The following is an 18,175-nucleotide window of genomic DNA, read 5'->3' as shown; positions in this document are numbered from 1 at the left end:
ATTTCGTAAACTACACCCATGCTGCAGTCTCGGCAGCGGACAGCGTGGTTTTTTGCACAGGGTTCTGGTTTTTTGTTTTTTTATTCTTACTGAATAAAAAGAAATAGGTACTGAAAACGATATTTACACCATACCTTTGCGCCATTTTCTTTACATGATGGGACACTTTGTGTAGATACGGTATGGCGTGCACCTTTTCTTTATCGGCCTTTCCTTTTCGTCAGGGCTATATTCTCGCTTCATCTTCTGTTCTTCAAAAACAGAGTACAACGTTGACAACCTCTAATCGCTAGGTTTGAAATTTCCCTTTTCACGAGCCACTGATTTCAATACAATTCGTTCCATATAGTGATAGGTCACGATGGGTTTTGCTTGCCAACTAATTGCCGACGAAGTGCCGCAGTAGGGCCCGAGCCAAATGCCTCCGGAAGGAAGGGTGATGCTTTGGGGTTGTTTCTCAGGCCTCTGAAATAACGACCCTCCATAGACACTGGCCTCTGGCCCGCGCCCAATATTCGCCGAAAAACGACTAAAATGTTGTCGGTCGTACGTAGTCCTGCCGTGTATGCCATGCTCATAAACCGAGAGCCTTTCTAAGTCAGGGTCTTGTGAAGTGTAGCAAAATAATGCTTTATTGTGGGGTTTAACGCACCGACGCTACACAGGCGATGAGGCGCGCCGTAGTGGAGGGCTCCGGATTAATTTTGACCACCTGGGGATCTTTAATGTGCGCCGAAATCTCGTACACACGGACGTTGTCGCTTTTCGCCTCCATCAGAAAAGCGGCCGCCGCGGCCGGGAATCGAACCCGCGACCTCGTGCTCAGCAGCGCAACGCCTTAGCCACTGAGCCACCGCGGCGGGTCGTCGCAAAGTAATGACAGAACAAAATTTACTGCGGAGTTAAACATGAAAGTACAATTTCCACCGCGGGACGAGCCGCATACAGCTCTGCATGCGGCGATTGGGTCAGCCGATTTCCCTGGCCCCGGATTCGCGTTGTACGCGCGTACGCATTCCACGCTCTATGGCCCTTCCTTACCGCTGCTTCGCGGCTGCCTAGTCGGCGGTGTTGCAATTAGCGCTGGGGGGGGGGGGGGGGGGAGAGAGAGAGAGAGAGAGAGAGAGAGAGAGAGAGAGAGAGAGAGAGAAAGAGAGAGAGAGAGAGAGAGAGAGAAAGAGAGAGAGCACCAGACACACTCCCCATTCACCACAGTCCCCCTGCAGGCTACAGCGAATGGTCCATTAAGACACACAAGCGAATCCTTTGCCTTCGGTTCGACATGTCGCAAGATGTATGCTTGTTGGAACTTTCCATGACCATGAGGACGACGCAAGCAGCGTGCGCTACAGACCCAGAGATGAAGACGAAGACGACCAGGCGCGGCTACAGGATGGGCGCTTTATAGACGGTTCTCTGTAAATAGTGTAAATATATTGGCTTTTCCTAGACGACGGCCTCCTCCCTTGCCTCCCTGGACGTTTTCCACAATGCTGCCTATCTTCGTGGTTGCGACACATATTCGAGGCGAAGAATCAGCTATGTAGGGTGAGGTAGCGAGGTGTAACCTGGAGATTGCGTCTGCAATCGCCGCTCACGCGCCCAAGCGTAAAAGTAGATTTTAAAGCGAAGCTTTATATGACTAGGCGAAAGGAGAATCCGCCGGCCCCGTGAATGCAAAAAACACCTCCAGCGCAACGCCACGCGCATGCGCGAACGAATCAGGGGGGAGGGCAGCCCTCTCGCACAGCAGCGGGCTGAGGCGGGGGCGGTACTGGACGAATAACATTGACCGCACGTTACTTCGAAATGAGTCACACGTAAAGCACCAGCCGCACGTTCCAGCTGCTCTGGTTAAGCGCAGTGCATCGGCGCATTTCTTTTACACAGCAGCAACATAAGTGCCAGGGGCGAAGAGAAACACAACGCGCCCGCTTTTTGCAAAATGTTAACTTGGTGATTAGATCAGAACTTTCACAGCGGAGCTGTTTAACCCGGCTGTCCGAGACGAACAAAAACCTCCAATCGAACCTGGGTGCCCCGCGCTATGTCTTATTGAGCTGCTGTCATCGCATTCCGGGCGCGCAGCATTATTTCCCGTTGGCTTTGAACGGTCGAGCCTCCGGCGAAGGGAGACGGGTCGCCAGCTCTGCTGTTTTTCTAGCCTTGAACCACTAGTGCCGGCCGCGCCAATCGTTCTGACTGTGTGTTTAATGAACGGCCTGCCGTAGTGCAGGCCGTTCACCTTCGTTCAGTTTTCCAGCACTCTTAGTTTTGGGAGAGTAGCGCGGTGTTTTCGAAGGCCATAAACTTGAAAGCACTCCAGCGTTACCCAGCCTTGTGGGAGTAAAAAACGATGCGCCCCGGGCACGCAGACACAAAAAAACGTTTCAAACCACAATGAACGCTGCTCGGTAGCGGTTATGTCGTATCCCACGGTTCTCCCGTTTTGAGCAAGATTAATCTCAGAGGTGCAAGCCTTACGTTGTCTCGAATAAATACCCACGACATAAACACCTCGCCATTTCCGACTTCAGGCTTTTTAGGTGGACTGGAATGCCTTCAGTATTGGCGGGTTTCGAAGATTACGAGAAGTTCACCAGTGGCTCGAAAATGATACCAAATGATTATTCTCTATCGTGTAGCCACAAATGTTTGCTTAGGGTGTGTCATTCCACAGGGACGGCCTTGTGCATGTTGCGTATGCGCGGTTACATTGGCAGCAGGCGTCCAAGAATCACCTCCGTCATGCCCAGGTAGCGCAGGGGAGTTGCCTCCGTTGTGATGCAGAGCCGCGAGCAAAACCTAGCTCGTTTAATGCATGGCGAGCAGACAACGGCGATCATGACGGAAGCACCAGCTGGCGTTTTTACAACATGACAACTAGAACGGGAAGAAAGACGCTCTGGACAAGAGCCCGGGGCGCATTGACTGCGAAACCAGCGGTCAACAAGTGTTCCACACGGCACCAAAAAGTACAAACACACAAAATACTTTACATGGGTCCTGGGACAGGAGCGGTGCCCACTGTACCGGAGAGAGGGCGGGAAGGAGGATTACCATGCAAAGGAAAGCGCAAACGTGCCGCCGCTGGAAGCAGTTTGAACCTGATTTAGCTCCGACAACAGCCATGACTCACAGCCCCACCCCGACTTGTCGAGACATGCCGAAAGTTGGAATGAGCTCGCTTCACTGCCGCACATGAACCGAACACACCCCTCCACGTGCTTAATCAGGGCTCAGAATCGCTGTGCACGGGCTCCCAACAACAAAAAAGGCTAACTTGACTGCTTTTGACCAAGGCTTACCTGAATTCTCCCGTCTGATCACAAAGAATCCCACCCAGTCGATTTATATTATCGACATTTGGGATTGCAATGCAAGAAAAAAAACGCCACGAAATGTGACCGTAGAACCCACAGATGAAAGCGTTGGACGCAATTCACGTGTCGTCCAGCCAAGAAACTGAACAAACCTGAAAACGCCCGTGTCAGCAAATTTATCTTGTATGCACTACTGCTGGAGGTGAGGAACAGCGTGTTTTTTACAGCCTCGTTAAATACACTGGAAGTTGTTCCATCCACGCGGCCGCTTTTTTCATAAGGAGTGGGCTACTGCTGCAGTAAGCGCCCGCCTGCAGTTCTGTTTCCAGGAGGAGGGCAACCAGGAGGACTTCGCTTCGCAGCAGCGAATGCTAAGGCGCGCTCGTCTCCACGTCTTGCTTATTTTGGCTATTCCTGTCATCATGGCACTGCGACCTAAACTACTTCCTCAGTTTTTCTCAGGCCTACTTTCCTTTACCTGCCCATCGGCTGAAACACCCCCAAAGTGGGGCAAGAGGCCCTTTAAAAGGAGACGAACGCTCTCATTGCCGATACCGCTCGTCGAAACAAACGGCTGTAAGGAATGCAGAGAAGCTACCATGAACCTGCAACTAATTCCCGTCCACAGCCGCCCGCATTAAAGAGCCAACTTTCCCACTACCTATGTAACAGACCCCTGCCCAAAATAACGTGAACCATAGTCGAGTCGGGGCCCGACCAGGTGCGTGGTCTTTCTCCCTCCCTTTCTCTCTCTGGCTCACCGTGTCGTCGCGAGCAGCCGGGCCAGTTCCTGACCGAGCAGGCGTCCATGCCCTACCAGTTCTCGTACTTCGCCGGCGGACACGACGGCAGCCACTCGCGGCACGAGACCCGCGACGCAAACGGCCGCGTCTCGGGGCACTACACGCTGGCCACGGACGAGGGCTCGCAGCGTGTCGTCTGCTACGTGGCCGACGAGCACGGCTTCCGCGCCTGGGTGGACACCAACGAGCCCGGCACGGATAACCAGGACCCGGCCGACGTCAGCGTCCGCTCCACGGCGCCCGGAACGGCCGGCGTGCCCCGGGGCCCCATCAAGGGAGTCTGCGGGAGCCCCCCGCCTCCCGCGGGGCCCCCCGCGCAGATCCTGGTGACATCGCCGCCCGTGGTGATACCGCCACGCAAGCCGGCCTACGTGCCGCCCCCCGTGCAGCACGAGGAGGTCATCGTTCCGCCGCCCGTGGTCAAGGTGAGTGCCGCAGGGTCGGAGGAGGAACGGGGTTCCCCACTGTGCTCGATGCGCTGCCGCAGGTGTACCCGCCCCCCGTGCAGCAGGTGGTCGTGCACCCACCCGCGCGCAAGACGAGCTACGTGCCGGTACCTGAGCCTCCCACGTACGTCGAGCCACCGCCAGTGCGAACGTACGTGCGCAAGGTGGTCGTCAAGAGGCCCATTCACGTGCAAGAGTACGTGCCACCGCCCCAGCCAGTCAAAACGTACTACGTCCCACCGCCCCAGCCGGCCAAAACGTACTACGTCCCACCACCCCAACCGGCCAAAACGTACTACGTCCCACCGCCCCAGCCAGCCAAAACGTACTACGTCCCACCGCCCCAGCCAGCCAAGACTTACTTCGTGCCATCCGAGGTGGGTGTCCCTTGCCTTCAGCAGGCCTTATCGCGAGTCGGAAATTTCGCTGCTCACGCCTCCCTAAACGCTCTGAAGTGTGCGAGCGACGCCTTTCCCCAAGTCAAGCACCTCTTAACAAATGGCTGTCCTTAGCCCCAGGGCAGTCTCAAGCGCGATTGGAGTGCCCGCTTTAGGAATGCCCGTCTCAATCGCATTCGAATATCAACGTTGGTTCCTGTACGAACACGTGACAAAACTTGCTTGCAGCGGCGACATGTTCTTTTCCTGCGAAAGAAAAATATCGCTTTTAGAAACGGCGCACACTGGGACTCTAGTTATTAAAGGCCTTGTTGATATTCAGCAATAGTTGCAAGACAGGAAATAATCTGCACCCAAATCCATACTGCGCGTCTAATAAAGGCACACTAATGCCTATAAATGGTAAGATGTTTGCACGTACAACAATTTCACACCATTGTGAAAAGAGTGATAATGAACAGCATTGGAATCCAATCGTCTTGAAAGCAGGTATAACAGCTAGGAGTGACCATTCGGCCGGGGGGCAGTGAGCCATGCACAAGTTGGCACCCATTCGATAACTCGCTGCGAGAATGTTGTCGGGGTCACTTGCAATCCTGGGATCGATCATGAGCCCCGAGAGGACAGAATTTTTTTGCTGTGAGATTATTCATTGTGATGCAAGTTTTCTGTAATTAAGGAGCACAATGGCAGTAGCTGTGCTAAAAGCTGGTTGAAATACTTATTTAATCCATCGGCTATTTTTGGTTTCAGTTACTTGCTGGCCGTTAGCAAAAAAACGCTAGGAATTACCTAAACGCTTCCGTTCGATGCTCCGCATTGAACCGAGGACCAAAAAGGCCTTGGCTTGCAGCATTTAGTTTTTCAGTATTAAAGTACACAGCATCATCTCTTATGCCCTAACCTCTTCCTTTTATCTCCATAAGCTGTACGCCTCCTCTGCAGCAGCCCCATGGGCAGTCCCTGTATACTCTCCCTACACATGTACGGAAGATTGGTTTGGATTGAAACGTGTTCACTGCTTCATTCGGAGAGGCCGTGGGCGCCGGGTCCACGCTGTGCTGCGGCGGCCCGGGTTGCGCGTCACCAGAAACTCCCGATTCGCGAGCCAGACACTGCGCAACAGGCTCTCCAACTGATATACTGAAATGTTGAAATTTTGGCTCTGCCTGTGAGCTGCGTGAGAAATTGTTTCCTGTAGCTAGAATATCTTTATCAAACGTACGCGGCGGCTGTTCAGAGAGAGACGTCCATGTCCGCCCTTGCGCAGCCGGTCGTGGTGACCCCCGTTCGGCGGCCGCCCCCGACCCGCCGCCTTTCGTACCAGCCTGCCCGGGAGGAGGTCCTGCCGCCTTCCAGGCCGACGTACTACGACACGCCACCCAGTCCGCCAGTTGCGCATGTCCAGGAGGTGTACGTGCCCTCGCGGCCCGCCTACAGACCCTCCTCGTGCTCGGGCTACTGCGGCCCCAAGGTGACGGCGCGTGTGGTGACCAGGCCCGAGCCTCCGTCGTACGTGAAGACCTCAACGGGACCCGCGAGCTATTCGGTCCGCAGAGGACCGTACGTTGCTCCGAGGTGCGTGCACGGCTTGGTTGCTTTCGCTTCAACAACAAAAAAATCACTAACCGGGCACCACATTTGCGACACCGGGTTCGCTAGTGCAGCCCCTTATCATAGCGTAAGCTACGCTGGAGGCTAATTTATCCTGCATTAGAAATAAAGCCGCCATTAATCAAACAAGTGATGCCTAGATCTGGAAAATAACGCGTCTAGACCCGCGTCAACGGCTCACAAAGCAGCCCTATGTTATCTCACAGACGGTATTTCATTTGCTGTCTTCAAATTCAGCAGTGTTTCAGTCGATAGATGAGTGGAAGTTTGCTTTCTGAAATAAGATACGGTACTTTTCATAAGGCAGAAGCATGTTATTCCACAGACCAAAAATAGAGTACTATAGAGGCTTGGGGACGATAACGTCGACTGCCACCAGTGCGCAATGGCCTTTGTCTGTACAGAAACAAGGTCCTGCACGAAATGACTTGCGAAATGCCGTGAATGGAGGGAACGTTGAACAGCCACTATTATTGTGAGGTCACAAGGGATCAAGATAAAATGTTGCAGAATTTCCGACATATCAAAGCTTAAAACACAGCACGGAAAACTTCGACGAAGACAACCTCAAGCGCTGTTGAAGAAACAGGAAGGGTTTACTTGAGATGGCAACTTATATAGAAGAACACACCAACATAATGTTACGACAGTGAGAAGACTAAAAGCACGCTATCGGTGAAAGAGCGAAAACAACAAAAATGGAAGAAACCTAAAAAGAACAGAGTTCATATGTAGAAAACACCAACGTTCTTGGTCTTTAACTGCCAAGATGTGCTATCTTCCGCTGAAAGAATGTCACCGAAGGAGAACTCGTGCATTCCTCCTCCTTAACGTGAAAGGCTGGAGCCTAGTATATGTCCCTGGACCGGGTGTCTAGGTATATATACATATAGTTCCATGATGCGAGTTTCGTTAAGCTTGTGGTAACAGCTGCATCTTGCAGTTGCATCTAAGGCGTGGTTGCTTGCCCTTCCCGTGGTGTATGCGCGCTCTGTGAGGCGGTCGTTGACGGCCAGGCAGTCTGGCCCTATAGTGTGAGATGAGGTCTCAGGATATCGGCACTCATTTCTTCTATTGTTCCGTGCCGCCGCCGCCATGATCCGTTCGCATCACGTGACACTTTGATTGCACTGCAACGGTTCATGGGCGCCGCCATTTTATTAAAGTCTTTCTTGGGCTACTTAAACCCGGAAATTTTGGTCTGTCTGTATGTCTGTTTGTCTGTCTGTCTGCGACTAGATTCAGTCACCGGGCCAAAGTGAAACAAAATCTTAGCAATAGTCTTGTATACTCACCGCCAAATCTAAACGTCGAAGTCCGGTGTTAACGCTCATACTTGTCAACAGTGTTGAACAAAAACAAGACATTACACAAACATAAGGCAAAAAATTGATACATAAGTGATATCTGCAGTGTTACTTTATTGAATAAATTTACGGATGCTTGGTTCTTTCGATATCAAATGAAATGCCACATCAATAGCAGAAAACCGTCGCCTGCTGTTGCCCTGAGCTCCTGGCGGAATTTTAAGAAATCAAGCAGCAACAGTAACGAAAAGTTCCACTAGATAGGTTACATGTTCCGCTTGGAACGCCCGTAGAGTGGGGCACCGTGGTTCTATAAACGTTGGAGTAGGGTGCCTCGATTCACGCGCGTCTCTGCACAGCAGCGCTGGCATCGAGGCACCCGAACTGGAGCAGTGGAACGCGGTAAATTTGAATTGATTTGAGCAAACCTTAGTGTGTTTACCTTGGGAGTACCGCGATGGAAGAGGAACAGCATGAGAGGTGACCGGGAAAGCAAAGTGAGGCATTTACTTGCAAATGTCGAAAAAAACTATCGTCTTTTGTCGACATTTTTAACGAAAGGAGCAGATACGCGGTCAATTTTTATTGCTTGTGCGTTTTCAGTCGGTAAACTGTGGCAGACTTAGGTTGTCTTTCCTGCTCTGCGACAGCGCGCGACTGACGTCGTTGCGAATGCGGATCAAAGATAACGCGTGTAACAGCATTTCAGCACCAGAAATGTGTTCGAAGACGCCGTTTTTCTGCATCTTCGGCAGTGTTGTTAACAAACTACCCTGTAGGCGTTAGAGGCGAGGCCGTAGAAGAGGCATTCGCGCACCACTGATAGACACCGAAATGGCTGCCGTTGCTCACTGGCATGCCTCAGTGGCGGTACTCACACCTTATCTAGTGAAACTGGTCTCGCCTTTCTAGACCCGCCCGCATGAAAGTTTTATTTGATACATTACGCAGTTAACACATTTTATGAAATGTTTTTCGCAGTTCTTCGCACATGTAGCTCCGGGGTCCCTCTTGATTATTAACCATGGCGCACTGTGTGGCTAGTTTGTTCGGCGCTGAAAAAAAAACGACAGCATGTCTGCCGTGTCTTTGGCCGTCTTCAGCGAGCTGACATGCCGCGAAAGTAGGTCATCTCGAAGCGGCCCTTTCCGACTTTTTTCTTTCAATTTTTTGTTACCACGTTCGAATTCAGCCGTCTCAAAAACGGTTTCCGGGAGCTGCAAAGCAACGGAACGGGATACCCTCTCGATTTGAATGTGTTGACTGGGCAGTCCAAGCTCTTCGTCATAGTGTGAAGGCAGGGCACCATCAGTGCATTCTGCAAGACAGCAATAGCTATACCACGTTTCACCGCCTTCGAGTGGGCCGAGTTAAACGACAGAGGACCTTTTTGTAAACGGGTGTGTATCCCAGCGCAGGTGACTTCGTAAGGTAATTAAAGGCCGGGAATCTTAACTACTTGTCTTGTGGCATCTCGCTTGTTAATGGGAAGGGGGCCTAAACGGACGAAAATAGCTCCAGAATCTCGTATTCTGGCCAGATAGGGTCTCCACATGGCCCGAAGAGCACCTTGGTTTCGTCCACATAACGAAACGTTCGCACGACTCCCACATCAGGAACGACGGATTGCAGACGTCTGTTGTAGACACCAAGTAGAAGTTTGCTAAGCACAGGCGCAATAGAGGAACCTGTGCACACCACGTGTCGCTTGAGGCAGAGCTTGTTCTGCGTTGACCACGAGTAGAATGCCGGCCCCTCAAGGCAGGCTTTCGTGGGGATGCCGCATTCGCTTTGGAATTTGGTGTTTGAAAACACGTCGATGGCCTCACTCATGGCTTCCAGGATCGACGATGAGGAAGTGACTGGTAAATGTCTTCAAGGTCCGCTGATAAGCACCTCAGAAGAGAAGAGGGCTGTGTGTCAAAAACATAGTGCACTGTAGCAAAAACTAGTAGAGCAAAAGAGTTTCCCGAAAAAACAAAATACTACGCCTTTTCGGCATGCATCGTATGCCATTGGAAGAGGCGACTACCTCCACAAGTCACAAGAGCCCGAGGTGAGAGATCATAGTCACCGGTTTGTATGGCGTGCACGGTTCAGGGTAATGCTGAGGCTGCACTAACTTCTTCGATGCCCCGTGTGTCAGTCACATGCCGGTGGGCCTTGTGTGTATACCTGCCCCCAGCATCTGATGGCGACCGGCTAGATCACCCTCTCACATAACACAGCATTACAGGCTATCCCGACGCACTTATCCCCCCCCCCCCCCAGGAGCCGTCCAAAGAACAAGAAGTGTCCCTCTGTCAACTCCAAACAACTTCCCGCAGCCCACGAGACTACATGCTATTCACTCCGCACTCTATACCCCCCTGAGCAATTACTGCGGCCAACGCGCCGCGCGGTCAGGGAGTGCCAGAATAACCCAGTCTTGAAAGCAGTTCCCCGGCCTACCTACGAGCATTGGGAGAGTGAACTTGCCAGCTCTGACGCGGATAGGGAGCTATGGCTGACCGAAAGGGCCAAGACGGCAGGTAGAAACAACGATGTCCTGGGCTAAGGACGAAGAGCTACCAGCTCTTCAGTCGAATGAAGTTTTTCCTCCTCCTCCCGGATGAGACGCAAAGCGGCAGTAAGCCCGCTGTAGCTGATATGAGACGACACGTGCTCCAACTCTAGCAGCGGTTCTCTTTCATTTAAAGAAATTGTGTGGGGAAATTATCTGCTAGGCCGGAGAACGAATCCCAACAGGATAACCTGCCCCAATTAGTAAACGACCCATTCGCCGTAAACAGGAAGTAGCAGGCAAAGAACGTGATTAAATGTGCAAATCGCGGAGCGGAGAAAAAGCAGGCGTTGTTGGGGATATTAGATATCGAACTTCTCGGCAGTAAGTTTGCGGGCAAATTGGCGTACAAATGTGGAGACTGGCTTTCTTTGGTGACCACCCAAACGATGGTTCCTGCTCGACATGAGGACCCAAAACGATTGAGATGACAGCCTGAGCTTGACAAGTTTACAAGGCTTACATGACACAATACAATACAATACAATACAATACGTTTATTTCATCATCATTACATGATGACAGGGGCCCGCAGTAAAAGCTGCAAAAGCTCAAAAGAAAGCTCCAGTAAACGCTCCAAAAAACAGCTTGACTGAAGCTGCTGACCCCTAACTTGGCGAATAGCAAGGATCAAGATGAGAAAAAGAAAATACAACCAAATGTACATAACACCAATACACAGGAACACTGGGATAACATTTCTAAGCCTTGTTACAACCTACTACGGAAAAGTAAAAGAAAAAAAAAACATGAAAAAAGAAGATGCACAGTGGAACAAAAAGTTAGGAATAAAAAGCTGCAATGGCTTGTATTTGCAAAAAACAAAACAAAAGACATTCAAACGAAGTACACTTTTTCAAAGTACACTTTGAAGTACACTTTTTCAAAGTACACATATTCAAAGGAAGTACACAAAGGAAGTACACAAAGAGATAACAAATTATGAAAGAAAAAATGATAATAACTCTCTATTTGTGAATCTTTCAAGGGGTGTGTTTTTAGCTGCGAAGCTATTGAGCAGTCGCGGAAGCTTGTTTTCCAGGGTTTGCGTGCCATAACTTGTTCGGTATGTATGAACGTTATATGTATCTGTATTTCTTGTTCTGCTTATATGTTTTCGCGGCTCTAGCAAAGCAATCTTACGAAGTAGAAATGTACTATATTTAATTTCACGCTTGAACGAATGACACAGACGATAGTCATATAATTTAGTTACAGGCACAATTTTGTGCTTGGCAAAAAGTTCGGTTGTTGTGTGCCACCGAGGAAGGTTTTCCATTACGCGTAAGAAGCTCTTTTGTAGGACATGCAATTTGTGTAAGTTTTCTTGTGTCGTAGTGCCCCAAACTAAGTGACAGTAGTTTAGGTGAGAATAAAATAAAGACTGGTAGATTAGGATCATCACGTTCGGCGGCAGCATCTCGCGGTTTCTGTAAACAATGCCTATGGAACGATGTCTCTTGATTCTCTGCTACTGATACAGCTGTGTTTTTACGGACCACCTAGGTCCATGAAGCATAACACGCTCTATGGTCGGCATGAGGAGTTTCAGAGCAGTGATGCATTTTCCGATGCATACTGTAGTGTTCTCAGTGCATTTCCACCAAGGCTGTTTCTTTCCACAGGTACGAGCCGTGGACCCAGTCTTCTTACAAGACATACCGACCGTACAACGAGCCGGAGCCCTGGAGACCGAAGGGAGACGTTCCCATCGGCGTCTCGTACAAAATGAGCATCTCTAAAGGGCCCGGAGGACCCTACCCGTGGCAGGACGAAGGGGTCAGCCGGCCGACATCCTACTACCGACACGCGCAGCCATCACCGCACAACACCTACTACAGGTAACAAGCACCGCTAATTTTTAATTCCGTGGCCTTTATAATTCGGCGCTGAATACAATCCCTATATACCGCTGCAGACGCGTAGAACTAGCGCTCCTACCTAGCCAATGGTGGCGTTTGCTGAAATACGGCCAGAATATTTGAGGTTAAAAATATTCGCACCCGTATGCTGTCCGGCTAGGCGGCAGTTGAAGCTCGATATAATCAGCTGTGTCGAATCGGGTTAATTAAAATAAAACTACACATTCGACACAAATAAAAAGTGTAGTGACTGGCCAGCAGGTATGGCAGTGTTTAGGCTCCTTGAGCGCGTAATGGTCGCACCGGTGGCGCCCATAAGAGCACTGCGCTTGTCCACAAGCAGCAGGTGCACAAACACATTGACGACTTTGCCAGCAGCTAGTCGATGTCACGCCGTATTGTCCACAGTGTTTCTCATTAAAGCCCAGAAGGCAATATAGCGGTACAACACTAATCCAGCATTGGAATTATAAAGAGGTTGAGATTTGGGCATGACCCACGGATACGTTGCGTTGTCGCAGAGTTGCCGAGCCCGCGTGTTCGCGTAGCCATTTTGCCAAAGAAAAGTTTAGTTACTCTCCCCAAGCACAAGCTGTATTGCCTGCCGAAAGAACCCACAAAACATTGGCCGCGCTTGGCTGAAGGCTCGCCTCACTCGCCCTTCTTGCCACTGCAGCGGTCGCACTGCTCGCGCGCCGGCTCTTGCTGGTGCTGCTGGGCCCGACCTATTTTCCCATCTGGTTCTATCACCGACGCCCTTTTTGTTGCTTTTTTATTTGGTATCGCTAATCGCAAGCCTAAGTCAATTTTTACTAAAACAACTGTCAGGGATGCAATTCTGTTACCCGCGAAGCGTTCAGGCCGCCATGCCGGGGAAAGGCTGCAGCTGCCGGCAGCAACGTTCACCTACAATTCCTGGCGGGGAGGAGTCGGCGCTTGCCTGCGCCACTGCGCTACGGCGGACATTGTCGGCTGCCTTATCAGCAGAGAGCGGAGAAAATCCGGGAACAAACGTGTGTTATGGACATATTAGTAGAAATTAAGAAGAAGAAACGGGTGTGGGTAGGGCGTGTAATGCGAAGGCAAGATAACCGGTGGTCATTAAGGGTAACATCGCTACAGTGTGGCAGGAGGCGGCAGAAAGTTAAATGGGCAGGTGAGATCAACAAGTTCGCGGGATAAATTGGCCGCAGTTAGCACAGGACCGGGGTAATCGGAGATTAATGGGAGAGGCCTATGCCCTGCAGTAGGCGCACATAGGCTGGTGATGATGATGATGATGATGGTGATCAGCAGAGCGTCCACCACTGCCGCCGTCGCCGGTTACTTGAGCATAACTGGCTGAAAACCGTGTCTTGTGCGCAGCACAGAAAGCAGGCTTCGCTGTCGTAAGGTGGAACTCGCGGCATGTGACAATCAGACGCGCAACTCTTCCGCTACGCGTTATGAAGGAATTCTACGAAGGAATTCTATGAAGGAAGGAAGGAATATGAAAGATCGAAGGCGCTGCCCAACAGATGGCGTCGGGGCAGCGTTCTAGTTTCTAATTTTTCTAGTTTCGGTTCTATTATTGCGCGCCTAGAGGCAGTGGCGCTGGGGAAACACTCCAACTCTTTTTTTTTCTTTCCGCTTCTCTCCGGCGTGACTGGGTGCACGCATGCGCGAAAACGGTCACCGCAGACCGCAGTTGCTGCTTCCGCAGCGAGGCCGACGCGCGCCTAATGTAGTGGGCGATTTCTCGTGTGTGCTCCCTCGCACATTATGGTGCTGCAAAAGGGACTCCAAGAACACCAGGATGAATCGTTACGCAAAGTCTCTTTGAGTGCTGTTAGCAAAAGGTGTGAATCTCGTTCGTATGCCGTACGTGAAGCTGAGCTGAAGGATGGGACTTGTGTCGTGCGTGTACTGTGCTTGATGACCGACAACCTTGTCTGTGTTGTATTGGTCATCGGTGTTTCTCGCCGCACGTCGCGTTCGCGCACGTAACTCGAAGAAAGTGTTCAAGTGATATTCGAACTGGCGTCGTTACTGCTCAAGCGGCGTGGCTTCTCGCCTTCGGATCGGGGCTTGCCCGGGGGAGGCAGCGGGGCGGCGGCGGCGGTGGCCGGGTGGGAATGGGTGGGGGGGAGGAGTCTAACCGGCATGAGAGGGGCGAGCATTACCTCTCCCCCATGCAAGCTGCTCCCCCTCGCATTGTTGCCATGACAATTATAACGCCTTCAAGGCCAACAAGGCAGTGGCCTTGCTAGGGCAATAACAACGCAGTAATGTTCCCCCAGGCTCACCAGGCGAGAATATGGCGCAAGAATCACAATTAGCCCGGACGCCCGGACGCTGGGTTGAAGGCTAAGAGACCGCCTCCTGGCGGCAGCGAGATGCGCGTGCTGCATTTCGCATCGGCGTTGGTCGCTGTGGGTCGCTCGCTGTCTCGTGTCATGCACGGAAGGGTAGCTTGGTGTGCTTGGTGTAATATGCACATGCATCAGCGCACTGCCACATGGCGTGCTACGTCGAGCGCGTTGAATCACAAGGAGTCGGTTTTCGTGCAAACGTGACGTGAAGAACCTGAAGTCCGTCCTCGACCGCACGCTGCCCTGTTTGTCTGTGCGCCGCACAATACGAAGACCTTAATGCGCCACATCGCGGTTGTTCGCGGCGCGTGTTATGAATGTTCTGCCGAATGTCTGTGCCGGGCGCACTACTGCGGGGTGTTCCTATCGCGGAGTACGGCGACGCGTCATGTTCCCCGCATAACGGAAAAACATCAGCGTCTTCCATTTTTTGGCCTTTCTTTTTGGTGAACAATGCTGACATCTGAAGCATGCCACCAGTTTAATAGCGATATGGAAAAGTCCTGCAGGTATATATACTCTATATAGAAATGTTTCTATAAATGGAGGGTTCTCTCGAGCGCCTTCAAACGTAAAAAAAAAGCCAGAAGAAGACGTTTTTGGGTACGCATTACTTGACCGTGGTGGTGAGTTTAAGAAAAGTAAGTACTCGGGAGCGGGGGCAGCGTAGCGGCAGAAATAAACCTGCGTAGTCGAAAGCGCCTACCTGCTGTGAAATGCTGCTGTCAAAAATTTCAACTGTAAAGCAAGCCATTGAGCGAGGTGGCTAGACTTACTTACGTTATTGTGAACGCTGCAGGTTCCTTTCAGTCTGCCTAGGAAGGGAGGCAGGCAGTGCAACTGGACAAAGAGCCGGCTGCCGGCAGGAAATCCTTGTCAGCGTATAAATTGCGTGCTCTTGTTTCAGGCCCGACCCTTTTCTCTCACCGCCTTCACGCACGAAGGCAGGACTATTAGGCAGCGATAGCCGAGATAAGTTCCCTCAAATATCATTGACAACTTCAGGGTCATTCCACGTGCAAACATATTTTGCAAGTACCCCCCTCTCCCTCTACTCCACCCCTCATTTCTCATCACTCAACATTCGGCGCACTCGCTATGCCGTCTGCGCGCGCTAGCAGATGAAAGCTTGCGCTGCCCGGTGTGGTCGTTCTCTGGCCTTTGCTTCCACGACAGTGAAGGGTAATAGCCGACAAAATTGTGGCGTGCCGTCGAGCGAGTCATATATTGCACCTTTAGCTACTCTCCTGCGGGATACTGGCTGGTAAGAGACAGAGATAATTTTGAATACACGACGTGAACTGTCGGGGGCGACCGTGCGCATACGTCATGTTCACCTGATGAGTAAGCTCTTCTCTGGGCTCCATAAGAACATTGGCTGCATTTAGTATAGGGATACATTTACCAGTGCTTGTGCGGGTGTAATGTGTGCTTGCACACCAACGTTATTAGGAGCGAGTGTGCATAGTGTGACCACCTTTAGTTAAAGCACTCGATTTGATTGCAATCTTGAGGAATGTATCAAAATTTGTCTTAACTGGAAAACAGTAAGCACAAATTGGCGCAGCTCGCACCAGTGGTGCAGGGCTGGAGAAACAGCAGAGCTGGCGGCCCCTGTCCCGTCGTCGGAGACACGGCTATTGCACCTCACATGGATTTCCGAGCTCAACTGCCGCTGAAAGTTCTCCATGACTGGCAGGACCGGATCGCTTCGTCCGCAGGCTTTCACATCTCTCCTAAAGCGGACCGCGTGAGCGCGCGGTAGAACCGGCGGCAACAGGCTTCGCGAACTCGGCGTCTACAGCGCCAGCTGTTCTGTGCTGCTCACTTCAGGCACGAACGCACGTGAACTGGCAAGAAGAACAGCACGTCGGACATCACGTTACAAACGCTGGGCAGGCTGTTCTCGAAGACTGAGCTGGCCGACGCTCCTCACGAGGCACACGCTCCCCACGTGACGCAAGCCCACGCGCAGGCCTGGACGACGCCGCTGTACACTAGCCTTTATACCATGTTTGACGCAGTCCCGTCCAGTCTTGACGTGCGCCGGTGAGGCTCGGCGGAGCCATGCCTAGGCTAGAGAAGCGAGCGCGAAGCAACGCGCAGTTGAGTTAGGGGTTACTAAGCAACGCGAGGTGAGGTCATCGCTCCGCGAGGTTTGTTGCTGCGACGGGCGGAAAACGCTCAACTGAAACAGCTCTGCTGTTAATTACCTCAAGGAACACCACAAGGGAGCACAATCTAGGCAACATTACACTAAGGCACAGATTTGAAGCACCAGGCAGCAAATTAAGGATGTCTTGAGGGAGAAATCTTACGGGAAACCGCGAACAATGGGATGCTTTGATGAGGATTTGCATCAGATTTCGGGAGGCTACGGTTTTTTTTACTATTACTGTACATTCTATGATTTTTTAATATTATTACTATTAATATTATTCGTGACAATACGATAACCAGTAATGACGTTGAGCCAAAGGTTTGTTTAAAAAATGGCGTATCTTTATATGCGGACTGAGATGTGGACACTGGATGTGGCGCAGATAAGCTGCGTCACGAGTAGCCTCACCTTTTTCGTGGCGCGGTGTAACTCCTTAGGAGAGGACAGCTAAGGAGACAGAGTCACCTGAGGGAAGGAGCGAAGCAAAGAAAAGAAAAACGTTGAGGTTGAGGCGCTGTCTGAAAGATGGCAAAGCTTTTGGCACCAACCCGATAGTTTTCAATCGAATAAAGCACGTTCGACTCGAACATATTGCAATGCTAACGGAGCCTGGCTTGCCTCAGTCCGACAAACGTGTTTCTGCAGGACTGCCGAGTCTGCTCCCGAGCCAGCCTACCCGTCCAGCCGGCCTCACGGAGGCTACGCGAAGAACGACCTGCAAGACGACGACGACGACGACACCTACGACTTCAAGAGGCCCAGCTACGGCTAAGCAGCTCGGGGCCTCCGGGAGCTGGCTTGCGTGGCTGCGCAGGTCGCGAAGCAGACTCTTTCAAATCAGCAGCTTCCGTGTTCCTCCCCTCCCTTCTTCCCCTAGCTCTATGCGCTGTACAGCTTCGATATTAAACAAATTGTTTCACGCTGTCGCATGAATTGTTTTCACCCTCTACAGTGCGCGGCTGCCGTCATCCGCTTCACATGAGAAAACGTTCCACGGAACGTCGTCAACGCACGCGTACATGGTTCATGTCCTGACGTAGGGTCGCAAATCGTATTAGTTGTCATACCGACACCTACGACCTGGATTTAATGAAATCAGAACGGGTTGTGCCCAAATTGAAAACATTTAATGGGTGTGACACTTGTTGAGTTTTCCCTCGTCATAATTAGGTAGTTCACCGTGGGGTTGTACACAATTGGGAACCTTGCTGTCAGTACATTGGCTCCTCCCTGAGCTTGTGGTTATAGGAAACGGCTGGAACTCGTACTTTATTCGGACTACCCCGAAACAAATTGTAGCAAGATGGTGACTCGAAGGGCTATTTACTCAAAGGAGTATTAACCGGT

General features: G+C 51.3%; 1 protein-coding gene across 2 annotated transcripts in view; it reads left to right on the top strand.

Annotated features, from left to right (window-relative positions):
• Nucleotides 1-17,755, top strand: part of LOC144151735 (uncharacterized) — a 56,091-nt gene extending 38,336 nt beyond the window's left edge. Inside the window, exons 3-7 of one of the 2 annotated variants that reach the window (XM_077682856.1) lie at nt 4,144-4,551; nt 4,614-4,949; nt 6,241-6,548; nt 12,080-12,295; nt 17,474-17,755. In XM_077682856.1, the coding sequence (XP_077538982.1) occupies nt 4,144-4,551; nt 4,614-4,949; nt 6,241-6,548; nt 12,080-12,295; nt 17,474-17,600 (1,395 nt within the window). In that variant the 3' untranslated portion in view covers nt 17,601-17,755. Of the gene's footprint in view, nt 1-4,101; nt 4,552-4,613; nt 4,950-6,240; nt 6,549-12,079; nt 12,296-17,473 lie in introns of both variants that reach the window. The other variant, XM_077682854.1, reaches the window with a different exon arrangement.
• Nucleotides 17,756-18,175: the final 420 nt, after the last annotated feature.

The sequence above is a fragment of the Haemaphysalis longicornis genome, unplaced genomic scaffold (genome assembly GCF_048455015.1).
Source record: "Haemaphysalis longicornis isolate Haplotype H1 unplaced genomic scaffold, Haemaphysalis longicornis Haplotype H1 scaffold_9, whole genome shotgun sequence".
Lineage (NCBI taxonomy): Eukaryota > Metazoa > Arthropoda > Arachnida > Ixodida > Ixodidae > Haemaphysalis > Haemaphysalis longicornis.
Note: the sequence above shows the minus strand (reverse complement) of the source record. Positions and strands in the feature narration are given on the sequence as shown.